Here is a 26310-nt window from a genome sequence, read left to right on the forward strand (position 1 = left end):
ATAATCACATCTGACTTGCTCTTTCTTTTTTAAGTCTCTATCATACAGAGAGTGCGGTATTTATCCTTACAGATTAATTTCAGGCAGGTGATCTATTCATTTCGTACAGCTTGGAAGAGGATCAGAAGTCCAACAAATTATGACTTGTTGAATAAATATATTGCACCTGAGCAAATGTAGGCTTGCAATTAAAAAGGGTATAAATACCTTTTTAATGGTTTCCATTTTTTAACATTTTCAATTCACCATTTTGTACATTGCACCTGGGCTTGCCACCATGAAGACATTACAAAAGGCACATAACTACAAAGTATTGATCATTTTGATCATCTCAAAGCACTAATATCCAGCACAATATATTCCATTTTTTATTGAACCTTTATTTAACTAGGCAAGTCAGTTAAGAACATATTCTTATTTACAATGACGGAAAAGAAAACACAAAAGGTGGGGCCTCCACCCCCAACAAGCCTACATGTTGCGCAATCATTTGGGAGCATGGTGTACGGCGGCTGGACCGTTGTCATAGAGCTCCATGATTAGGGTAGGACTATTGTTCAAAACTTTATTGTACACTTTATACACCTTTCCAAATTATGTATTGAATTTGACAACTTTCAGCTTGAATCTGTATACAATGTGCATAAGGAAGCAACATAAGTCTGAATACCAAGTACATTTCCTAAGTCTGAATCGGCCTGTTTTTGTTGTTGTTTTTTTGTTGCTTAGACTACTACTCCTTTAGCCTGCATCTGACACATCCCGTTTCTCTTTTGGTCCCTCCCCTACCCCCTCATTGCAAGCGTGGAAGCCATTTTTTACTGTCTGAATGTCAACAAGGAGAGGTTTTAGCTCTGCTTCTCCAAAGTGTTAGCATAGACATTGTTAGCCTTAGCAGTGTCATCTTGCTCACTCTATTCCCCTTCATTCCCTTCATTATCAAGGCTTTTCCTCTGGAAACATCCCATCTGAGTGGAAAGGGAAAAACTATGTTGAACAGTTCAACAATCAAAGTGTTGGTCCTTTACATTGCAGAAGCAAAGTTTCTGTCGCAGCTTTGATACTCACCATATACATGGACATTGTGATGATGATCAGGAGGAAGAGTCCTACTCCAACTCCTGTCCCTATTATCAGGTTTCTATGGGGAGGAATGATGAGCTCAGCCTGAACATCAATCTGGAGGAATACATCTTGAGACAATAAGTGACGATGGAACAAGCATTTTTTAAATAAATTCTTATACAGTGAATCAGTTTAATCAGTTTAATTCCACAAATGGAATTACCTGTGTTTGGTGGAAGCTTGAAGAGTTATCCTAATGAGCAAATAAATACATACAAAATTGATGCTTTTGTGAATCTTTGTTTAATAAATATTTATATCTTTGTTAAGTTTTTTGACAGGAAACTTACCCTTGGGTCACTTGCTGTCTGGACATATCGTTTTTTGTCATAGCCGAGTTTGACAAAACTGATGAAATTGACTGTTTCTCTCTCCCCAGTGAATTTCTTTGGCAATGACAAGCTCTGTAGAGTGCGAGATTGTTAGTAGAACTAGGTGGTAATTTTACATTAAATAGGATGTTACTTGCTTCAGTTCTTAAAATATTTTGTAGTAGAAGTGTTCTGAATTCAGATTTAAATAGCAGAGAAGTTATATAAAGCTCTAAGTTTTTGTCTTAACTTGTTGGGAAAGTGGTCAAAACGGCAGTTGTTTAAAAAAAAAAAAAAGTTCAGACAAAGTAGTTGTGGTTACTAGAACATCTGTCTGATTTCAGATATGAATAGCGGAGAAGTAGACCCATATGTTATATCTAAGTTGTGGTATAAAAAGCTTGGAAAGTGGTCAGATTTTCAGTTTGTCAAAGTTGACAGAAAATGTAGTCAATGCAGTAACTAACAAAGCTGCATCATTTGATGGGTAGAATATATTTCTGTTCTGATTTTAAAATTGAAAGGCAGAGAAGTAGACCAAGATGTCATACCCTCTAAGTTGTTGGGAAAGTATCTTATTTGTCAGTTAATAAGCCAGGCAAGTGACGCGTTCCTACGTCATACTTCTGTGTTCCTGGTCTTTTGCATGGGCTTCAAGTTTATCATGAAATCAGATGCCTTTTATGACGTCGTTATTGCGATAACTTGTGCTACGATTTTGCCCATTTGCAGACCAATTCAAAAAGCATACAAAAGTTCAATTACAAGGCTACTTGCCACATCTCTTGCATTGTGTATTCAACAGTTGGGAAGTCAACTTAATGAATTAAGTTGATGAGATTATTCTGTATGTCTTGAATTGTATAATAGAATGTTGAAATTCATGGGAGTCTGTAACAATGGAACCTTTTGAATGTTGGAGAAATGTTGAAGAAATCCCATAAGTGGATGGAGGACAAAAAGATGAATAGTTAAAAAAGTATAATATATATCAATAAGTTGTATGCAAGAACACTGGTCCTGACCACTGCACGTTTTAAAGTTTGAATGGCATTTCTAGCTTAAATGGTGTAGCGTGCTATTGAATAATAAGTATGACAAAGATTTAAAGAGGGATGTTTGCTGTCCCAAAGTCTCATTCATTATTAGCATGTTGTTACTCTGTACCATCATTTGTTCAAGTTGGCTTAATACAGACCTTTGCATGTTGATCGGGGTCCTTGAAGGAAACAGTTCCAGACAGCACAAATGTAACTGTCAAAAACTTCTCCAAAAGGAAACTTTCACACTCGATGGACTTGCAGTATTTTTCTGGAGAGCAGTACTGTAAACACAGTCAGAAGCAAAATGTGTGTTTCAGTAACATGATTTCTATACTGAGTTGTAATCTGATTGAATAGGTTATCAACAATGTCAAGAGTTAGTGGCATATTTGAATACTCACCTCTGTTGTTGAATTGATCATCTTTCCACATTGAGTATGGTTCTTAAAAGAAAGGAAACTTGTATTAGGCTGTTTCCTATTGAAATACATTGTGTCAGTAAAATGTCAGCATTTTTGTAAGCAATGTGAACAATTTACCTGTAAGACAGATATTTGGTAGTCCTTCATTTCAAATTGGTGCTCAAGCTTAGTTGGGAAAGTGAAGGTGACTGTGATTGGTACAGACTTAAATCCCAAGTTCTGCACCTGTAAACAGTGGGACATTTAATCACTCACCCATACTAACATTTGTATAGAGATTTCATACAAAGGCATTTGTCACAGAATTTGTAACAAAACATAGACCTTAACTCCCAAAAGAGCAAGGTTAGAGTGACAGACATTAAAATGGTTTGTTTTTGGAGTATAATAATATCGCGCACATTACCCCCACATTGTGTGAATCACACTTAATGTCAGTCACAGCAATAGCAGCTGATTGTTTACCTCATATACATTCACCAGTCTTTTAGGTGATGTGTCCTCCAGAGTAAAGTTCATGTAAGTGGTGGAGTCTTGGGGAAGGCTTCAACAACAACAAAAAGATAAGTCACCTTGATTATATTCAATTAACTTGATGGAGTCATTCTCAAACAAAATGTCAAGTATAGTCCTGTGAAGACTTACGCTTTTGCTACCAGGTCAACTGCAAATTGAACAGGGATGGTCCTGGTAAGGGAACTATTGGTTGAGTTTCCGTTGTCACTGTAAATAAAGAAAAGGCTAATTCATGTTTTGTGTACATAAATGGAATGCTACGAAGTCCTTCAGCTAATTGAGTAGAAGGTATTGGGGTTGTATAAAAATAGTTTAAATCAATGTATGTTCAATACTTTGACTGTATGGGGAAATTGGATTTTCTTGGACTGATTCTCTCATTCACATTGTGGAAGCAGATTTCTACCTCAGGCCGATGACGGTCATTTCCATTGTGTCGTTCCAGTTGTATGTATTCAAAATATGGAATTTACTGGTGAACACTGCCTGAAAAGGAAAATGTCATCGTTGACAAAGTCAGACTTGATTTGAAATTGATCATAACCGTTGGAGTGGAAGTCATGCCTTCAGAAAGTATTCATACCTGATGAATTATTCCACATTTTGTTACAGCCTGAATTCAAAAGGGATTAAATAAATAAAAAACTCACCCATCTACATACAATACCCCATAATGACATAGTAAAAACTTGTTTTTATTATTTTTGTAAATTTAATGAAAATGAAAGCACTCATTTACAGTGCCTTGCGAAAGTATTCGGACCCCTTGAACTTTGCGACCTTTTGCCACATTTCAGGCTTCAAACGTAAAGATATAAAACAGTATTTTTTTTGTGAAGAATCAACAACAAGTGGGACACAATCATCAAGAAGAAAGCCATTTCTTAAAGATATCCATAAAAAGTGTTGTTTAAAGTTTGCCACAAGCCACCTGGGAGACACACCAAACATGTGGAAGAAGATGCTCTGGTCAGATGAAACCAAAATTGAACTTTTTGGCAACAATGCAAAATGTTATGAGGGGGTGTAAAAGCAACACAGCTCATCACCCTGAACACACCATCCCCACTGTCAGACATGGTGTTGGCAGCATCATGGTTTGGGCCTGCTTTCCTTCAGCAGGGACAGGGAAGATGGTTAAAATTGATGGGAAGGTGGATGGAGCCAAATACAGGACCATTCTGGAAGAAATCCTGATGGAGTCTGCAAAAGACCTGAGACTGGGACGGAGATTTGTCTTCCAACAAGACAATGATCCAAAACATAAAGCAAAATCTACAATGGAATGGTTCAAAAATAAACATATCCAGGTGTTAGACTGGCCAAGTCAAAGTCCAGACCTGAATCCAATCGAGAATCTGTGGAAAAAAACTGAAAACTGCTGTTCACAAATGCTCTCCATCCAACCTCACTGAGCTCGAGTTGTTTTGCAAGGAGGAATGGGAAAAAATGTCAGTCTCTCGATGTGCAAAACTGATAGAGACATACCCCAAGCGACTTACAGCTGTAATCGCGGCAAAAGGTGGCGCTACAAAGTATTAACTTAAAGGGGGCTGAATAATTTTGCACGCCCAATTTTTCAGTTTTTGATTTGTTAAAAAAGTTTGAAATATCCAATAAATGTCGTTCCACTTCATGATTGTGTCCCACTTGTTGTTGATTCTTCACAAAAAAATACTGTTTTATATCTTTGTTTAAAGCCTGAAATGTGGCAAAAGGTTGCAAAGTTCAAGGAGGCCGAATACTTTCGCAAGGCACTGTACATTCCATTGAGTCAATAGTTTAAAGCACCTTTAGCAGAGACTACTTCTGTGAGTCTTTCTGGGTAAGTCGAAGCGCTTTACTAGATTGTGCAACATTTGCCCATTTGTATTTTATTTTTATTCTTCAAGCTCTGTCAAATTGATTGTTGACCACTTTCAGGTCTTGCCATAGATTTTCACGTAGATTTAAGTGAAAACGGTAACTCACTCCAGAACATTCACTCTTCTTGGTAAGCAACTCCAGTGTAGATTTGGCCTTGTGTTTTAGGTTATTGTCCTGCTGACAGGGGAATTCATCAGTGTCTGGTGGAAAGCAGACAATGGATATAGGATTTTGCCTGTGCTTAGCTCCATTCATTTTTTTTATCCTGAAACTCCCCAGTTAACTATTTACAAATATACCCATAACATAAATATACCCCCCCCCCCCCTTAAAAGATTTAGATGCACTATTGTAAAGTGGCTGTTCTACTGGATGTCATAAGGTGAATGCACCAATTTGTAAGTCGCTCTGGATAAGAGCGTCTGCTAAATGACTTAAATGTAAATGTAAATGTAAACATGATGCATTCACCACTATGCTTGAAAATATGGAGAGTGGTACTTAGTAATGTGTTGTATTGGATTAGCACTTGGTATTCAGGATAAAAAAGTGAATTTCTTTGTCACAGTTTTTGCAGTATTACTTTAGTGTCTTTATGCAAACAGGATGCATGTTTTGGAATATTTGTATAAAGTACAGGCTTCCTCCTTCAAATCAAATGTTTATTTGTCACATGCGCCAAATTCAGCAGGTGTAGACCTTACAAGCCCTTTAACCAACAATGCAGTTTTAAAAAATTAAATAAAAGTAACAAATAAAGAGCATCAGTAAAATAACAATAGCGAGGCTGTGTACATGGGGTACCGGTACAGTCAATGTGTGGGGGTACAGGTTAGTCGAGGTTATATGTACATGTTGATAGTTATCAAAGTGACTATGCATAGATAATAACAAAGAGTAGCAGAAGCTTCAAAGAGGGGTGGGGGGATGCAAATAGTCTAGGTAGCATTTTGATTAGATGTTCAGGAGTCTTATGGCTTGGGGGTAGAAGCTGTTTAGAAGCCTATTGGACCTAGACTTGGCGCTCCGGTACCGCTTCCTGTGCGGTAGCAGAGAGAACAGTCTATGACTAGGGTGGCTGGAGTCTTTGACCATTTTTAGGGCCTTCATCTGACACTGCATGGTATAGAGGTCCTGGATGGCAGGAAGCTTGGCCCCAGGAATGCACTGGGCCGTACGCACTACCCTCTGTAGTGCTTTGCGGTTGGAGGCCGAGCAGTTGCCATACCAGGCAGTGATGCAACCATGCTTTCGATGGTGCAGCTTTAGAAACTTTTGAGGATCTGAGGACACATGCCAAATCTTTTCAGTCTCCTGAGGGGGAATTGGTTTGGTCGTGCCCTCTTCACGACTGTCTTGATGTGCTTGGAACATGTTAGTTTGTTGATGTGGACACCAAGGAACTTGAAGCTCTCAACCTGCTTCTCTACAGCCCCATCGATGAGAATGGGGGTGTGATCGGTCCTCCTTTTTCCTTTAGTCCGCAATCATCTCCTTTGTTTTGATCACGTTGAGGGAGAGGTTGTTGTCCTGCCACCACACAGCCTGACCTCCTCACTATAGGCTGTCTCGTCATTGTTGGTGATCAGGCCTATCACTGTTGTCATTGGCAAACTTAATGATGGTGTTGGAGTCGTGCCTGACCGTGCAGTTATGAGTGAACAAGGAGTACAGGAGGGGACTGAGCTCGCACCCCTGAGGGGCCCCTGTGTTGAGGATCAGCATGGCAGATGTTACCTGCCCTTACCACCTAAGGGTGGCCCGTCAGGAAGTCCAGGATCAAGTTGCAGAGGGAGGTGTTTAGTCCCAGGGTCCTTAGCTTCGTGATGAGCTTTGAGGGCACTATGGTGTTGAACGCTGAGCTGTAGTCAATGAATAGCATTCTCACATTGTCCAGGTGGGAAAGGGCAGTGTGGAGTGCAATAGAGATTGCATCTGTGGATCTGTTGGGGCGGTATGCAAATTGGAGGGGGTCTAGGGTTTCTGGGATAATGGTGTTGATGTGAGCCATGACCAGCCTTTCAAAGCACTTCATGGCTATAGATGTTAGTGCTTCAGGTCAGTCATTTAAGCAGGTTACCTTAGTCCCTGTGCACTGTGGTGGTCTGCTTGAAACATGTTGGTTTAAAGGTCTTACTCACATCTGCTGCGGAGAGCGTGATCACACAGTCGTCCAGAACAGCAGATGCGCTCATGCATGTTTCAGTGTTACATGCCTCGAAGCGATCATAGAAGTAATTTAGCTCGTTTGGTAGGCTCGTATCACTGGGCTGCTCTCGGCTGTGCTTCCCTTTTTTAGACTAATAGTTTGTAAGCCCTGCCACATCTGCCGGGTGTCAGAGCCGGTGTAGTACTATTCGATCTTAGTCCTGTTTTGACGCTTTTCCTGTTTGTTGGTTCGTCGGAGGGCATAGCGGGATTTCTTAAGCTTCCGGCTTACAGTATCGCTCCTTGAAAGCTGCAGTTCTACCCTTTAGCTCAGTGCGGATGTTGCCTGTAATCCATGGTTTCTGGTTGGGGTATGTACGTACAATCACTGAGGGGTGATGTCATCGATGCACTTATTGATGAAGCCAGTGACTGTGGTGTACTCAATGACATCGGTAGAATCTCAGAACATATTCCAGTCTGCTAGCAAAACAGTCCTGTACCTTTGCATCTGCTTCATCTGACCACTTTTTATTGACTGAGTCCCTGGTGCTTCTTGCTTTAATTTTTGTTGTAATTATGGTCAGATTTGCCAAATGGAGTGCGAGGGAGAGCTTTGTATGAGTCTCAGTGTGTGACATAAAGGTGCTCTAGAGGAGTTCCCCCCTCTGGTTGCACATTTAACATGCTGGTAGAAATTAAGTTTCCCTGTATTAAAGTCCCCTGCCACTAAGTCCGCCACCTTAGGATGAGCGTTTTCCTGTTTGCTTAAGACGGTATATAGCTCATTGAGTGTGGTCTTAGTGCCAGTATCGGTCTGTGGTGGTATGTAGACAGCTACGAAAAATACAATCTCTAGGTAAATAGTGTGGTCTACAGCTTATCATGAGACTTCGAGACTTCCTTAGATATCGTGCACCAGCTGTTGTTTACAAATATACATACACCGACACCCCTTGTCTTACCACAGGCTGCTGTTCTATCCTTACGACAATGTATACCCACCAGCTGTATGTTATTCATGTCGTCATTCAACCACAACTCAGGGAAACGTAAGTTTTTAGTTTGTAATGTCCCGTTGGTAGTTTAATCTTGCTTGTAGGTCATCTATTTTATTTTCCAATGATTGCACTTTGGCCAATAGAACGGATCTCAGTGGGGGTTTAGTCGGTCGCCTACGAATTCTCCGAAGGCAGCCTGACCCGGAGGCCCCCTTTTTCTCTGTCTCTTCTTCACGCAAATGACAGGGATTTGGGCCTGTTCACGGGAAAGTACTATATCCTTCATGTCGGACTCGTTAAATGAAAAAGCTTATTCTAGTTCGTGGTGTGTAATCGCTGTTCTGATGTCCAGAAGTTATTTTCGGTCTTGAGCAGAAACATTATGTACAAAATTTTAAAAAATAAAGTTAAACACAAAAAAAACTTTGAATAGCATAGTTGGTTAGGAGCACGTAAAACATCAGCCATCCTCTCCGGCGCATTCCACATTCCTCAGTTTTCTCCTATCACAGTCATTAAACTCTATTTTAGAAGTCACCATTGGCCTCATGGTGAAGTCCTTGACCGGTTTCCTTCCTCTCTGGCAACTGAGTTAGGAAGGACGCCTGTATCTTTGTAGTGACTGGGTATATTGATACACCATCCAAAGTGTAATGAATAACTTCACCATGCTCAAAGGGATATTCAATGTATTTTTACCCATTTACCCAATGGGGGCACTTCTTTGTGAGGCATTAGAAAACCTCCCTGGTCTTTGTGGTTGGATCTGTGTATAAAATTCACTGCTCGACTGAGGGACCTTACAGATCATTTTGTGTGTGGGGTTCAGAGACGAGGTAGTCATTCAAAATTCATGTTAAACAATAGCGTCCGAGGCTCCTAACCCTGTTGTAGTGAGCAAATTATTTTGTCTTGCTTTGTTTTGTGTGGTTGTACTGATGGCACTAAGAAGATGAAGTATTTGTTTATTCTACTACTAGCCGCACTGAGTTTAGATACTGTGGAGTGCACCAAACACTCTGATAAGTGCAGAGACCTTGGTAACGCACAGCCAGGATGAACCTCATGCCCTACAGCCAAGTGAAGTTGGCCCACTACAGCTAGAGCTGCCCCCTGAGATGCAACCAAGGAAACGAGGAAGCAGGGGAGTCTTATGACTACAAAACAAGAGAAGATATAAGCTCAGTCTCCCATCCTTTATCATGGGAAATTTCCGCTCGCTTGTAATTAAGACGGTGGTACTATCGGCAACAACTTTGTATATGAGATTACATCAGCAAACAAGTCTGGTATGGTGCACGGAAACTTTGCTAATGGAGGTCATACCTGATTCTCATGTGGTGGTTGCTTTCACAATCATCAGAGCTGACAGGAGCTCAGAAGGGGTCAAGTAGAGGAGAGGCGTCTGCCTGTATGTGAACAATCAATGGCGCCACAGTGAAGATGATCTGTTCCCCTCATGTGGAGGTGTTAGCAGTGGGCTGCTGACCCTACTATTTACCAAGAGTTCCCTAGCGTGATAGTGATTGTCTCCATCCTGCTGTCTGCAAGTTTTAAACTGGCCACAGACACTATCCACGAAGTCACCGCATTACCTACTCAATCGATCACCCTACGCGGTGATCTCTGGAGATTTCAACCACCGTTTGCTGTCCGCAACACTTCCTACCTTAACAGCATGTTAAAGTTCAAACTCGTCTGGACAAGACCGTTGACATTCTCTACACCAATGTGAAAGATGCCTACTGCTAGACTGCTCTGCTTCCACTGGACAACCTCACCACCTCGTCCAGCTGCTACCAAAGTACCGCCCACTGGTCCAGAGGTAACATGTCACTCAGGCGGCGATTCACGAATGGACGCCTGAAACTGGAGAGGCGCTACAGAGCTGCTTTGAAGGTACAGATTGGAATCTATTTGTAGACGACTGGGAGGAGGATCTTAAGAGTCTCTGAATGCATAACGGACTATGTTAACTTCTCTACTGACAATATTGTGCCAAGCAAAATATGAATACATACTGACGTTAGAAAGCAAGCTGCAAGCAAAAAACATGCAGGATATCTAGTATGGTAGGAAGAAAACCGGTTACAGCAACAGTGGACAACAGAGTTTTAAAGTACGATTTGTCAGTAGAGCAACATCAGATGGGGGCGGTGCTGGACTCTGATCTGGGAAGCACTGAGCCCATGAGCATCTCGAAGAAACAAGTGAGGCAGCTGAAGAGGAACCATCCCAGTAAGTCAGCAGGGCCTGATGGAGTTGACGCCAGAGTACTGAAGGTGTGTGCTAATCAAATGGCTTTCCAGCATCCTGCATAGTTCCCATCTCAAAGAAAACAGGAGGGACTGCACTGAAAGACTTTAGACCAGTGGCTTTGACATCACAAGTCATGAAAACCTTTTAGCGGGTTTTAATACCCTTATTAGGAGTCGAGAAGGCAGCCTATCTGGATCCTTTGCAGTTTGAGCACCTGGAGAAGCCTGGCTGTGTTGTGAGAAGTGTTCTTAGACTTCTCCAGTGCTTTCAATACCATACAACCCCACATTTGTTCCCCAAAATGACATTCACGTAAACCCACACACAATCAAATGGATTGTGAACTACCTGACCAATAAGACCACAGTTCGTAAGACTGAACCAGGCAGTATCCGATTGGATGTGTACAAACATGGGTGTGCCGCAGGGGACTCTCCTGTCACCTTTTGTGTTTACCATTTACACATGACTTCTCACACGACGATGAACTGAGCCACTGGTGAAGAGATTGCCACTGTTGACACTTATATGTACTTCGGTGTAACAGTCGACAACAAACTGAACTGGAAGGAGGATTCTCCGTGGCTTCAAAAGCCCAATCCAAAATGCACTTAAGGAAGCTTTGATCTTTTTAAAGTATGTGACAAAATGCTTCGTCTGTTCCATAGCAATTTATTTATTTATTTAACTAGGCAAGTCAGTTACGAACAAATTCTTATTTTCAATGACGGCTTAGGAACAGTGGGTTAACTGCCTTGTTCAGGGGCAGAACGACAGATTTGTACCTTGTCAACTCAGGGACTTGAACTTGCAACCTTTCGGTTACTAGTCCAACGCTCTAACCACTAGGCTACCCTGCCGCCCCGACAAGGCCATTGTCGTGGCGAGTGTAGCGACCTATGCCATTGTGTGCTGGAAAGGGAATCTCTATGCAAGCTCGACAAAATCATTAAGAAAGAGTGCTACAATTGGCAGCTGTCTGGAATCAATGCAAGACATGTTCATAAAAAAGCTGCACGTGATCATGGACAATGACACACACACACTGCACGTGATCATGGACCATGACACACACACACACACACACACACACACACACACACACACACACACACACACACACACACACACACACACACACACACACACACACACACACACACACACACACACACACACACACACACACACACACACACACACACACACACACACACACACACACACACACACACACACACACACACACACACACACACACACACACACACACACACACACACACACACACTCCACCGGGGCTCTAATGCAACACAGGAGCAGCTTCAGGAGCAGGTCAAGCCTGCCCAGATGTTCCATAGAGAGGTTTAGATGGTCATTTTTACCGACGGCCATGAAGCTTTTTAATGGGTACTCGATTAACTGTTATGAGGTCTTCCTATTGGAAAATGTTGTTGCTTGTTGTATTTCTTTCCCAAAGTTGGATAAGAAAACAACACTTGAATCAGATCATTATTTTAGGGATACTATGGTGTATGTGCCTTTTCGTCTTAATGTTTGGTTTTTATCATGTTGGTCATTGTTGCATGTCCTGTCATTTTAAGTCATTGATGCGTGCTGTGATAAAACAATTTCCCAAGTTGCGATGAATAAAGTAATGCTCTACTCTCTACTCATTATTGCACATAGTGAGTCCACGCAATTTGTGTGACTTCTTAAGCACATTTTTACTTCTGAACTTGCCGTAACAAAGGGGTTAAACATTGAATCTGGACTTTTCAGATTTTTTAATTTGTAAAAATGTAAATCATAATTCCACTTTGACATTATGGGTTATTGTGTGTATGCCACAGTGATTTAAAAATACATTAAAAACCAATGTAATCTGTTTTAAATTCAGGCTGTAACACAAGTCAAGGGGTCAGAATACTTTCTGAAGGCACTGTATCGCCCGTCAAAGTTGTCACTCAATTCGACATTGACTTACTGCTTTTAGCTCTGTATTTATCATTTAAGAATTACAGGTATATCTAAGTAATTACTCACTGTGGTTTTACTACGGTAGACAGGGAGGCTGACACTGCATGTAGTTCTGTCCATTTCACCTTCCAGACCACCACAGCTGAACACCGTTCTCCTTGTAGACTATGGAATACAGACAATACGTCAAGTGTGTAAATAATTCCGGTTTGTACATCTGAGTCCCTGACATAGTTTAAAAGAAACAAGCAAGCATGTTAAAAATGAACCACTTTACAGAACTAATCAATTCAACACTTATAGGTGCACTACGCATGAATCGCAATGTGTACGTTTTTGGGCGACCCAACCAAATTCACATACAAAGGGGAGTTCTAGATCTGTCATTCTCATTGAAAGCAAGTCTGAGAAGGGGTAGATCTGTTCTATGTCTGCTATTTCTGTTGGATTCTAGCTTCAAATATACTTATGTTACCATTAACTTAATGCACTTCCCCTTGTCTCCCTCAGTAACTTTCCATACACCAAATTCCTATACAGTATTGATTACTCTACATGTATAGGAATTTGGTGTATGGAAAGTTACTGAGGGAGACAAGGGGAAGTGCATTACGTTAAGATTCTGTTCAAAGATGTTGTTGAAGATCAATGTTCCTACAGAGAAAAGCAAAGGGCAACAGTCTAGCTTCAGGCCAGCTGCAGAACTAGGGAGGACTGATGAAGTGAGAAGAAACATCTGGGAAGGGAGCTAAAAGGGGCCCACCACAGACCCCCTTACTATCACACACACTTCCACACTCACGAAGGGTCCAGCATCAGGCAGGGCCATGACGACGTCGGTGAGAGGAGCGAATTAAGTTCCTGCCTAGCAACAGAAACGTATAAGGTGTTGACCCCGCCTAGTAGGAGGTTCTAAAAAATATATGCTTGTGTAATCATACCTTGTCTTTGCAGCTGTATGACCCAGTGGGTGAATAAACTTGGTTTGTGTTTTTTTCTAGTCGTCCATTTTACTTTTTACAATGCTCGTTAGGAACCTAGCACTGTGCTTCCCGTTGCATTTTGGTTTCGTACACCAGCTTCAAACAAAAAAATACAATATGTTTGGCTTTGGAAAATATATTTCACAGCTGTTTAGATGGTACAATGATTCTCTACACCATACGTACTTGTTTTTGTCAAAAACTGAAATTAGGCTATTACAATTTTAGTAACCAGGAAATGGAGTGATTTCTGCACAGTGCACCTTTTAATATTTTGCTAACTTTTATGAATAATTATCACATGTAGTGAACATGGCTGCAAACTGATGTTTAAATCAACGTTCTTCTATTCTGGTTCTGCAGACCCACAAGATGAGCAAGGCAAGCTTTTGTTCCAAGCCCAGGAGGAACACCCCTGATTAAACTAATCATCAAACCCTTGATTGGCTGAACATGTTTTTGGTCTCCAGGTTTCAATAACACTGTTTTAGATGAGAACAAGAACAAAACATCAGAATGAATTACGCAATAGATGGAGGGGTGTCGGTATTACCTTCAGAAGATGCATCATGGAGAATGAGAGGCCAGGAGGGTAGAGGAGAGTTAGACTGGTGTTGAATGAGTCATCCCCGTGATTGGACAGTCTTATAGTCACGTTGAAGTAACTCTGGTCCACCACTAATAAAGTTGATGTGCTGATAAGAGAGACAAGACTGTAGAGTCAGAAAACATACTTTTCTTAAGCACTCAGTAATTATTATAGGCACAAACAAGATACCTCTATGTTTATCAGATACTTACATGAAGTTGAAGTCCACCTCAAGCTCTGCCAAACAGGTTTCATTTTCTTTGCAGTTCTTTTCAAAGGGCACCTGTGAAGAATTCAAGACAATGTGTTTAGATGACCTGTTTTCACAGGTCTTTGGCTAAATGACAGTACTCAGTCCACAGTCATTGCTCGAACTGTTGATCATTGTAAGTGAACAGGTTTTAGTCAGACCCAGAATGTTTCCTCGTACCTCGACCACAGCCTGTGTAGGACTGTCAGTATTCAGAATGGCAGTAAGACCCTCTTGTTGGCTTTCAGATTGAGAAAAAACTAGTTGGATGATTATGGGCGATGATGTGTCGATCACGCATTGCTGGAAGAAAATAAAATGTGCCATTAATTTCCCTATCCATAGTCCTGAAAAACCCTCGTTCTTCTCATCACTGAATAAAATCAACACACAATAAGAATTCAACAACCTAACAACTTAATGTTATTCATTAAATCCCCTCCTTACGAGAGACATTATAGTTGTTGTATTGCATAGCTACAGTTTGTCATTGATCATACTGTCATGTAGACTGAGTGGTTGAAGCATGTCCGCTCCTTTCTCAGCTCCACTGTGGAGAGAAGTCTTCTGGCCCCTTTGTTCGTGTCACTGTAAAAGGCTCGGCTCCTCTGTCTCACTGGATCCACATCCAGCAGGTAGGAGACGTTCATCCCTGCACTCAGCACCTCTGGAAAAGTACACAAGAGTCTGAAATGGCTTCCTTATCAGGGAGAGAAGTTCAGAACCTCACGGTTGCCTGCTGACGGACAGCATTGAAGTAGAAAGCAGAGATGGAGTCAAGACCTTAACTCTCAAGTCCCAGATCCACACCAAGGAACAACCTTTGGCACCTTAATTGGGGAGGACGGGCTTGTGGTAATGGCTGGAGCGGAATAAGTGGAATGGTATCAAACATGGTTTCTATGTGTTTGATGCCATTCCATTTGCTCCTTTCCAGCCATTATCATGAGCCGTCCTCCCGTCCACAGCCTCCATCGGTCTTCAGAATGGGAAGAGACCAAGACACACTTATTGTTGTCAGTGATTTAGCTATGCACTGAGGCTCCGACCTGGACCACCAAGGCCACAATTACACAATATATACAAAAGTATGTGGACACCCCTTCAAAGTAGGGGATTTGGCTATTTCAGCCACACCCGTTGCTGACAGGTGTATAAAATTGAGCACACAGCCATGCAATCTCCATAGACAAACTTTGGAAGTAGAAGAAGAGACTGAAGAGCTCAGTGACTTTCAACGTACCACTGTCATAGGATTCCACCTTTCCAATAAGTCAGTTCCTAATATATCTGCCCTGCTAGAGCTGCACCGGTCAACTGTAAGTGCTGTTATTGTGAAGTGTAAACGTCTAGGAGCAACAACGGCTCAGCCACGAAGTGGTAGGCCACACAAGCTCACAGAACGGCACCGCCGAGTGCTGAAATGCGTAAAACACGTTTGTCCTCTGTTGCAACATTCGTTACAGAGTTCCAAGCTGCCTCTGGAAGCAACGTCAGCACAATAACTGTTCGTCGGGAGCTTCATGAAATGGGTTTCCATGGCCGAGCAGCCACACACAAGCCTAAGATCACCATGCCTAATGCCAAGCGTTGGCTCGAGTGGTGTAAAGCTTGCCGCCATTGGACTCTGGGGCAGTGGAAACGCGTTCTCTGGAGTGATGAATCACGCTTCACCATCTGGCAGTCCGACAGACTAATCTGGGTTTGGCAGATGCCAGGAGAACGCTACCGGCCTGAATGCATAGTGCCAACTGTAAAGTTTGGTGTAGAAGGAATAAATGTTTAGGGCTGTTTTTCATGGTTCGGGCTAGGCCCATTAGTTCCAGTGCAGGAAAATCTTAACACTACAGAATACAATGACATTCAAGATGAATCTGTGCTTCCAACTTTTTGGCAACAGTTTGGGGAAGGCCCTTTCCTGTTTCAGCATGACAATGCTCCCGTGCACAAAGTGAGGTCCATACAGAAATGGTTTGTTGTGATCAGTGTGGAAGAACTTGACTGGCCTGCACAGGACCCTGACCTCAACCCCATCTAACACCTTTGGGATGAATTGGAATGCCGACTGCAAGCCAGGACTAATCGCCCATCAATGCCCGTCCTCACTAATGCTTGTTTCTGAATGGAAGCAAGTCCCCGTAGCAATGTTCCAATAACTAGTGGAAAGCCTTCCCAGAATAGTGGAGGCTGTAACAGCAAAGGGGGGACCAACTCCATATTAATACACATGATTTTGGAATGAGATGTTTGACGAGCAGGTGTCCACATACTTTTGGTAATGTAGTGTATGTAGTCTCAGATCATGACTTAATTTCTGTTGGAAAGCACAAAGCCATCAGTGTTCCAAAGGTTCTGAGAGTTCTTACCAGCTTTACTCTTTGTTGCCTCTGCCATGTTAAAGCAGGCTGTTAAAGTGACCATGGGGGAAATGATCTCTTTTGCCAGACAGTCAAATCTATCAGTGCTGATCTCCGCGGGATAGAAGTGGAGATGAGCAGAGACGCTGAGGACCGGTCTGGACCTGTGAGCGATCGAGATAAAAATTGGGATATTAGCCTAGATTGTACGATGTTGGGTAGCACCGCCCACATCTCATTGAGCGCAGCCCCCATTCAGTGCAGATATTTTTACTGGTTAAACAACTGTCTGTTTAAACCAGCTGTCTTTTCTTATAATATTTTGGACTCGTACCTCAAGACAACAACTGCACCACGCGCTCCTACTACGATATCAGTCAGTCCATCCTCACCCAGGTCCATCTTCCCATCAATCGTCTGGCCAAAGAACTGGAGCTTAGATCTCATCATCACAGCTGAGATGCGCTGCAGTAAGAAGACATACACATTTAATGAAAAGCCATTGATATTGATATCCCAGGAGGGATGTCTGTTTTCTTTGATCTTGAAGGGCCGTTTTGAATGATTTCCATCTTCGTCTGCCTCACCTGGCTGAATTCAGGGCGGATCCCCTTTAGCTTTTCACCCAGGTAGATGTACACGGCCCCCCTGTGATCGTCCTCAAGTGGAGCGCCCACAGCTACATCCTTCAGCCCATCTCCATTCAGGTCTGTGAGAGAGCAGATGGAGGAGCCGAATCTACCCCGAGATGGCACTGAAACATTCATCTCCATCCTCAGTTCCAGCTAATAACGGAAGGGCGAGGAGAGATCACATGAAGATAAATCCATATTACACTGTCTTTTTGTGCATTATTATTGAAGATGATGGATATGTACATCCAAATGAATATATTTCGGCTTCCAGATCACTTTGTCCCTGATGAACATATTCAACCACAAATTCAGCATTTGAATCTGTTGTTCAGAGGTTCACAGTTCAGCCCACCTTATCAGTCAGTGTGTAGACGTAGATCCTGCCCTCTCTCGGAGGTTGGTGAAACATTGGTGCACCGACCAGGAGGAACTCTGTGTTGCCGTCGGAGTCTATGTCCACAGAACTCAGCTCTGCACCGAAGTAGGAGCCCATCTGAGAAAATCAAAACTTACATTCATACATAAAATTGTTTCATCATGTGTTCCTCTTTACTATCGGAGGATTCATTCAACCTTTGAAGTAACCCCAAAAGCTAGTTTCATGCTGTCCCTATTGTATAACTTGATTGATATACCGTACTGCTTGCAGAAATAGCTAATGTTACCAACCTGTTCTCCAGGCAAGCTTTGTGCCACAGTCCAGTTGTTGTTAACCTTGTTAAAAAGTAGGATCCGTCCCATGTGTTCAGATCTTGGTGCTCCGGTAAAATATAGAAGGTTCTCATTCTTCTTCCCAACAGCTACAGAGTATCCTGTAATAAAAATTAAGAAATGTAGGCCCATTGTAACTACACTCCCTTCGCTGAAACATCTGAACTAACAGAGCCTTGAAAATAGTGTTTGTTCAAATTCACATTTGAGCAATATCTTTTTTTGAGCTTAATGTTCCATTACCCATATAGGAATCTTTGTCCAATGTGGGGTCCTGAATTTCCCTTTCCTCTGATCTCAGACCCTCAGTCTCAAAGAGAGATCCACGCCAGTTGTTTGATCCCACTGAGCCCAGAACCAAGGTGTCCTGTAGAGGAAATAAAACATTGAGTTATATTGTATGACTTTTTTATTAATATGCATTCATTAACTATATACTGTGGGGCAAAAAAGTATTTAGTCAACCACCAATTGTGGAAGTTCTCCTACTTAAAAAGATGAGAGAGGCCTGTAATTTTCATCATAGGTACACTTCAACTATGACAGACAAAATGAGGGAAAAAATCCAGAAAATCACATTGTAGGATTTTTAATGAATTTATTTCCAAATTATGGTGGAAAATAAGTATTTGGTCAATAACAAAAGTATCTCAATACTTTGTTATATACCCTTTGTTGGCAATGACAGAGGTCAAACGTTTTCTGGAAGTCTTCACAATGTTTTCACACACTGTTGCTGGTATTTTGGACCATTCCTCCTTGCAGTTCTCCTCTAGAGCAGTGATGTTTTGGGGCTGTTGCTGGGCAACACGGACTTTCAACTCCCTCCAAAGATTTTCTATGGGGTTGAGATCTGGAGACTGGCTACATACTACTCACCTTGTTAATGTAGACAGCGCTGAACCCACTCTGAGACATTTCTGTAGTCAAGTTTCCAGCCAGAGCAATCTTGGAACCTAGAAAATACAAACACTGATATTAGTAGCGATACATTGATACTTCTACTGTGGACTGTTTTGAGTAAGGTGTTATCACCAGAAATAAATACCAGTATATTTCAGGAAGTGACCAGTAGTGCCACCTTGTGTTTTTTCTTTCAGTTGACAGGGACTTTGCTGAAAAATAAGTAAGTAGTACTAAGAGTTTATCTGAATCCAGAGTTGTACCTTCAATGTTGAAGATCTTTTTTTGAAAGTTGTCTAGGATTCCTTTTAGTTCGTTGTAGTCCTGGATGAGGAAAGTGTTGTTCTCTTTTGGCTCTGATGCCAGGGACTTGAGTTTCGTCAAATCAACGTTCTTGACCTGCCAAGAAATATATCAATTGAGGGCAGGAATTATAGTGATGTCTAATTTCCTTTTCAATATGAATGATATTTAAACATCCACATCACAGTGGTCTAAGACACTGCATCTCAGTGCTAGAGGCGTCACTACAGACAACCTGGTTCAAATCCAGACTATCACAACCGGCCATGATTGTGAGTCCCATAGGGCGACGCACAATTGGCCCAGTGTCGTCCGAGTTTGGCCGGTGTAGGCCATCACTGTAAATAAGAATTTGTTCTTAACTGACTTGCCTAGTTAAATAAAGGTGAAATAAAAAACTGGGACGTTGGACTGGACCCTTGAGACTAGGAGTAATAATAAAAACTTAATTTGTATACAAGTCACAAGTCACAAAGTGCTTCACATCATAAAATAAAATAAAAAGTAATAACAACGACAGGAGGAAGGAGAATGAAGAACCGTTTTCAACCTAGACTTTGAAATGGTCAACAATGGCCTGTCAGAGGATCTCAGGCTGCATCCAGGCTCATAGGGAGATAAAATATATAATAAATGGAATGGCGCTTAACCAATCCTTAAAAATGGAATCCTTAGTTCTCCTTCCACCAAAGGCAAACGCAAAGCCTGGGGTTGGTATTGAACCACCCATGCTCACTGAGAAATGTCTGCCACATAGATATGACCTAAACCTGTCGAGGGCAATGTCATAGATTCCCACCCACCTCTCCAGCCGTTCAACAAGGACGTTATGATCCAAAAGAACTAGAATAGAGCATATCAGCAGCCAACAGAAAGAAGGTCTGTTTCGGTGACCGTATTACTGCCACACAGGCACTCATGAGTCATGACCGCAGTCAAATTCTATATGACTGCTGAGTCACGGTAATCTCCTCTTGTGCAATCTGGACATGTGTTAGTAGCACCCAACTCGCTAATGACCATCAGGTGGCTAATGGCCTGTTACTCAGAGCTGTATTGTCCCTCTAACCACTCTGACATCAATGCAAAAGCAATCAAAAATCACATCAAACACTTAGCCCACATTATACAACGTTGGGTAGCATCACCCACACCTCATTGAGCGCAGCCACCTTTCAGTGCAGATCGCACACTATTGGGATACAACAGGTTGAAACTGAGTGGACAACATAGGCTTTGCAACAACATCGAGAACAACTAACACAATGAAATGGACAGCGCTTTCCAAGGTGGTGATTAATTCAAAACACCCATATGCATATTAGAGCTTATGCAACTGCCTATATTTGAGCCCAAGCCCCCCAAATCTGATGTCACATTTAGATAAGTATTCAGACCCTTTACTTTGTTGAATAACCTTTGGGAGCAATTACAGCCTTGAGTCTTGGGTATGATGCTACAAGCTTGTCACACCTGTATTTGTCGAGTTTCTCCCCTTCTTCTCTGCAGATCCGCTCAAGCTAAGTCAGGTTGGATGGGGAGCGTCTCTGCACAGCTATTTTCAGGTCTATTTTCAAGTTCGGTCTCTGGCTGAGCCCCTCAAAGACATTCAGAGACATGACCCGTAGCAACTCCTGCGTTGCCTGGGCTGTGTGCTTAGGGTCATTGTCCTGTTGGAAGGTGAACCTTCACCACAGTCTGAGGTCCTGAGCGATCTGGAGCAGGTTTTCGTCAAGGATCTCTCTGTACTTTTCTCCGTTCATCTTTGCCTTGATCTCGACTAGTCTCCCAGTCCCTGATGCTGAAAAACATCCCCACGGCATGATGCTGTCACCACCATGCTTCACCGTAGAGATGGTGCCAGGTTTCCTCCAGGCGTGACACTTGGCATTCAGGCCAAAGAGTTCAATCTTGCTTCATCAGACCAGAGAACCTTGTTTTTCTTTTGGCAAACTCCAGGGGGCTGTCATGTGCATTTTACTGATGAGTGGCTTCCGTCTTCCGTCCGTTAAATCTTGTTCCGGAGTTCTAAATTGAGCAGCTGCTGAAAAATGAGCTCCTGTATATATTGAGATTTAAATGGTTTTTTAGAGTGAAGTACATCGAAAAAAATCAAGCGAAAACGGCAAGACTCAATAGAAGACAAAACAAGGAACAAACCAAAAAAGACAGGCTTTTGAAAAATTAACTATTTTTCATAAAATTGTACAGTTATCTAAGCTAGCTGAATTGCTAGCAGAATTGTTTACTTGTTGCTAAGCAGTTGCTAGGGACTCTCCTGGAAGAAGCTAGCTAGCTTACAAAGAATAACAACAAAAAATATCTAGTTAACAGAAGAAAGGAAGACAAAATAAGGACAAAAGAAGGACAGAAGAAAAAGGAAAAGAAAGAGGACAACAAAGTGAAACAGTCAGCACTTCTATTGCAACTTCGTATTTCGTCGTCCTAACGTAGTCTACACTGCTATCTGCCCAGCAGCTAGCCAGCTAGCAAACGTCCACCGTCTACCGAATAGCAGCACTGTAGAAACTATTACTCTCAACTGAACGACTTGATTAGTGTAGTGTTAGCTAGCTACATAGTTGTCTTTGCTGTCTTCGTATCCAAGATAATCGTGTAGTTTAGAGCGTGTAGTCTTAGAGTGATTATCTTAATTTACCGATGTTAGCTAGCCAGCTATTTGTCGTCCTTAACGTAGGAGACACTGCTAGCTAGCCAACAGCTAGCCAACGTCTACTGAATAGAACTTCCGCACTCAACAACCCGGTCGCATTCCGCTTCGCTCCACAGGTAGTATCACATTTTCATTTCATTTCATTACAGCACAACGGTTTGATTTGTTTGATCGTAGCTAGCTACATAGCTAGCTACATAGCCGTCTGTGTATCAAAGATAATTGTGTAGTCTAGAGCGATTTTCTAGGTTAGCTAGCCAGCTATTGTCGTTCTTTTAGCGCAACGTAACGTAATCAACACTGCTAGCTAGCCAGCTAGCCCCCGAATAGCAGCACTGTAGAAACTATTACACTCAACGGAACGACTTGATTAGTGTAGTGTCAACAACGCAGCCACTGCCAGCTAGCCTACTTCAGCAGTACTGTATAATTTTAATCATTTTAGTCAATAAGATTCTTGCTACGTAAGCTTAACTTTCTGAACATTCGAGACGTGTAGTCCACTTGTCATTCCAATCTCCTTGCATTAGCGTAGCCTCTTCTGTAGCCTGTCAACTATGTGTCTGTCTATCCCTGTTATCTCCTCTCTGCACAGACCATACAAACGCTCCACACCGCGTGGCCGCGGCCACCCTAATCTGGTGGTCCCAGCGCGCACGACCCACGTGGAGTTCCAGGTCTCCGGTAGCCTCTGGAACTGCCGATCTGCGGCCAACAAGGCAGAGTTCATCTCAGCCTATGCCTCCCTCCAGTCCCTCGACTTCTTGGCACTGACGGAAACATGGATCACCACAGATAACACTGCCACTCCTACTGCTCTCTCTTCGTCCGCCCACGTGTTCTCGCACACCCGAGCTTCTGGTCAGCGGGGTGGTGGCACCGGGATCCTCATCTCTCCCAAGTGGTCATTCTCTCTTTCTCCCCTTACCCATCTGTCTATCGCCTCCTTTGAATTTCATGCTGTCACAGTTACCAGCCCTTTCAAGCTTAACATCCTTATCATTTATCGCCCTCCAGGTCCCCTCGGAGAGTTCATCAATGAGCTTGATGTCTTGATAAGCTCCTTTCCTGAGGACGGCTCACCTCTCACAGTTCTGGGCGACTTTAACCTCCCCACGTCTACCTTTGACTCATTCCTCTCTGCCTCCTTCTTTCCACTCCTTTCCTCTTTTGACCTCACCCTCTCACCTTCCCCCCCTACTCACAAGGCAGGCAATACGCTCGACCTCATCTTTACTAGATGCTGTTCTTCCACTAACCTCATTGCAACTCCCCTCCAAGTCTCCGACCACTACCTTGTATCCTTTTCCCTCTCGCTCTCATCCAACACTTCCCACACTGCCCCTACTCGGGTTTGGTATCGCGCTATCCCAACGTTCGCTCTCTCTCCCCCGCTACTCTCTCCTCTTCCATCCTATCATCTCTTCCCTCTGCTCAAACCTTCTCCAACCTATCTCCTGATTCTGCCTCCTCAACCCTCCTCTCCTCCCTTTCTGCATCCTTTGACTCTCTATGTCCCCTATCTTCCAGGCCGGCTTGGTCCTCCCCTCCCGCTCCGTGGCTCGACGACTCATTGCGAGCTCACAGAACAGGGCTCCGGGCAGCCGAGCGGAAATGGAGGAAAACTCGCCTCCCTGCGGACCTGGCATCCTTTCGTTCCCTCCTCTCTACATTTTCCTCCTCTGTCTCTGCTGCTAAAGCCACTTTCTACCACTCTAAATTCCAAGCATCTGCCTCTAACCCTAGGAAGCTCTTTGCCACCTTCTCCTCCCTCCTGAATCCTCCTCCCCCCTCCTCCTCTCTGCAGATGACTTCGTCAACCATTTTGAAAAGAAGGTCGACGACATCCGATCCTCGTTTGCTAAGTCAAACGACACCGCTGGTTCTGCTCACACTGCCCTACCCTGTGCTCTGACCTCTTTCTCCCCTCTCTCTCAGATGAAATCTCGCGTCTTGTGACGGCCGGCCGCCCAACAACCTGCCCGCTCGACCCTATCCCCTCCTCTCTTCTCCAGACCATTTCCGGAGACCTTCTCCCTTACCTCACCTCGCTCATCAACTCATCCCTGACCGCTGGCTACGTCCCTTCCGTCTTCAAGAGAGCGAGAGTTGCACCCCTTCTGAAAAAAACTACACTCGATCCCTCCGATGTCAACAACTACAGACCAGTATCCCTTCTTTCTTTTCTCTCCAAAACTCTTGAACGTGCCATCCTTGGCCAGCTCTCCCGCTATCTCTCTCAGAATGACCTTCTTGATCCAAATCAATCAGGTTTCAAGACTAGTCATTCAACTGAGACTGCTCTTCTCTGTATCACGGAGGCGCTACGCACTGCTAAAGCTGACTCTCTCTCCTCTGCTCTCATGCTTCTAGACCTATCGGCTGCCTTCGATACTGTGAACCATCAGATCCTCCTCTCCACCCTCTCCGAGTTGGGCATCTCCGGCGCGGCCCACGCTTGGATTGCGTCCTACCTGACAGGTCGCTCCTACCAGGTGGCGTGGCGAGAATCTGTCTCCTCACCACGCGCTCTCACCACTGGTGTCCCCCAGGGCTCTGTTCTAGGCCCTCTCCTATTCTCGCTATACACCAAGTCACTTGGCTCTGTCATAACCTCACATGGTCTCTCCTATCATTGCTATGCAGACGACACACAATTAATCTTCTCCCTTCCCCTTTTGATGACCAGGTGGCGAATCGCATCTCTGCATGTCTGGCAGACATATCAGTGTGGATGACGGATCACCACCTCAAGCTGAACCTCGGCAAGACGGAGCTGCTCTTCCTCCCGGGAAGGACTGCCCGTTCCATGATCTCGCCATCACGGTTGACAACTCCATTGTGTCCTCCTCCCAGAGCGCTAAGAACCTTGGCGTGATCCTGGACAACACCCTGTCGTTCTCAACTAACATCAAGGCGGTGGCCCGTTCCTGTAGGTTCATGCTCTACAACATCCGCAGAGTACGACCCTGCCTCACACAGGAAGCGGCGCAGGTCCTAATCCAGGCACTTGTCATCTCCCGTCTGGATTACTGCAACTCTCTGTTGGCTGGGCTCCCTGCCTGTGCCATTAAACCCCTACAACTCATCCAGAACGCCGCAGCCCGTCTGGTGTTCAACCTTCCCAAGTTCTCTCACGTCACCCCGCTCCTCCGCTCTCTCCACTGGCTTCCAGTTGAAGCTCGCATCCGCTACAAGACCATGGTGCTTGCCTACGGAGCTGTGAGGGAACGGCACCTCAGTACCTCCAGGCTCTGATCAGGCCCTACACCCAAACAAGGGCACTGCGTTCATCCACCTCTGGCCTGCTCGCCTCCCTACCACTGAGGAAGTACAGTTCCCGCTCAGCCCAGTCAAAACTGTTCGCTGCTCTGGCTCCCCAATGGTGGAACACACTCCCTCACGACGCCAGGACAGCGGAGTCAATCACCACCTTCCGGAGACACCTGAAACCCCACCTCTTTAAGGAATACCTAGGATAGGATAAAGTAATCCTTCTCACCCCCCTTAAAAGATTTAGATGCACTATTGTAAAGTGGCTGTTCCACTGGATGTCATAAGGTGAATGCACCAATTTGTAAGTCGCTCTGGATAAGAGCGTCTGCTAAATGACTTAAATGTAAATGTAAATGTCTGGCCAAACTACCATAGAGGCCTGATTGGGTGAGTGATACAGAGATGGTTGTCCTTCTGGAAGGTTCTTCCATGTCCAATCAATTGAATTGACCACAAGTGGACTCCAATCAAGTTGTAGAAACATCTCAAGGATGATCAGTGAAAACAGGATGCACCTGAGCTCAATTTCGAGTCTCATAGCAAAGGGTTATGAGACTCGAAATTGAGCTCAGGTGCATCCTGTTTTCACTGATCATCCTTGAGATGTTTCTATATATACATTACACACACATTTGCAAAAATTTCTAAAAACCCGTTTTCGCTTTGTCATTATGGGGTATTGTGTGTATATTGCTGAGGATTTTTTTGATTTAATCATTTTTTGTGTAACATATCAAAATGTGGGAAAAGTCAAGGGGTCTGAATACTTTCCGAAGGCACTGTATACAACACATAGACTACCGCATATTACACATGGCAGAAAAAAACATTTTAAAAAACCCACTAATTTAAGATTGGTACATAATTGGTCTAGCCTAATGAAGCAAATTCAGAGTTAGCCTACAATTATAGCGCATTTGTATTTGATTTTGAATAGTTGTGAAACATGTTACTATCG

General features: G+C 43.3%; 1 protein-coding gene across 5 annotated transcripts in view; it reads right to left on the reverse strand.

Moving 5' to 3' along the window:
• Positions 1–790: 790 nt before the first annotated feature.
• The window catches only part of LOC118365716 (integrin alpha-L-like), an 80452-nt gene continuing 54932 nt past the window's right edge, over positions 791–26310 (reverse strand). For 4 of the 5 annotated variants that reach the window (XM_052490544.1, XM_052490545.1, XM_052490543.1 and 1 more), the window contains 23 exons: positions 19363–19498; positions 19076–19152; positions 18440–18563; positions 18155–18297; positions 17838–17978; positions 17438–17635; positions 17185–17315; positions 16860–17014; positions 14994–15160; positions 14674–14796; positions 14456–14526; positions 14208–14349; positions 12738–12836; positions 3824–3903; positions 3547–3624; positions 3367–3445; positions 3019–3126; positions 2881–2922; positions 2635–2760; positions 1416–1529; positions 1289–1318; positions 1069–1179; positions 791–968 (listed from right to left, as the gene is read on the reverse strand). In XM_052490544.1, coding sequence (XP_052346504.1) covers positions 915–968; positions 1069–1179; positions 1289–1318; positions 1416–1529; positions 2635–2760; positions 2881–2922; positions 3019–3126; positions 3367–3445; positions 3547–3624; positions 3824–3903; positions 12738–12836; positions 14208–14349; positions 14456–14526; positions 14674–14796; positions 14994–15160; positions 16860–17014; positions 17185–17315; positions 17438–17635; positions 17838–17978; positions 18155–18297; positions 18440–18563; positions 19076–19152; positions 19363–19498 — 2529 coding nt within the window. In that variant the 3' untranslated portion in view covers positions 791–914. Of the gene's footprint in view, positions 969–1068; positions 1180–1288; positions 1319–1415; positions 1530–2634; positions 2761–2880; positions 2923–3018; positions 3127–3366; positions 3446–3546; positions 3625–3823; positions 3904–12737; positions 12837–14207; positions 14350–14455; positions 14527–14673; positions 14797–14993; positions 15161–16859; positions 17015–17184; positions 17316–17437; positions 17636–17837; positions 17979–18154; positions 18298–18439; positions 18564–19075; positions 19153–19362; positions 19499–26310 lie in introns of those variants that run through there. The other variant, XR_008088396.1, reaches the window with a different exon arrangement.

The sequence above is a fragment of the Oncorhynchus keta genome, chromosome 32, assembly GCF_023373465.1.
Source record: "Oncorhynchus keta strain PuntledgeMale-10-30-2019 chromosome 32, Oket_V2, whole genome shotgun sequence".
Lineage (NCBI taxonomy): Eukaryota > Metazoa > Chordata > Actinopteri > Salmoniformes > Salmonidae > Oncorhynchus > Oncorhynchus keta.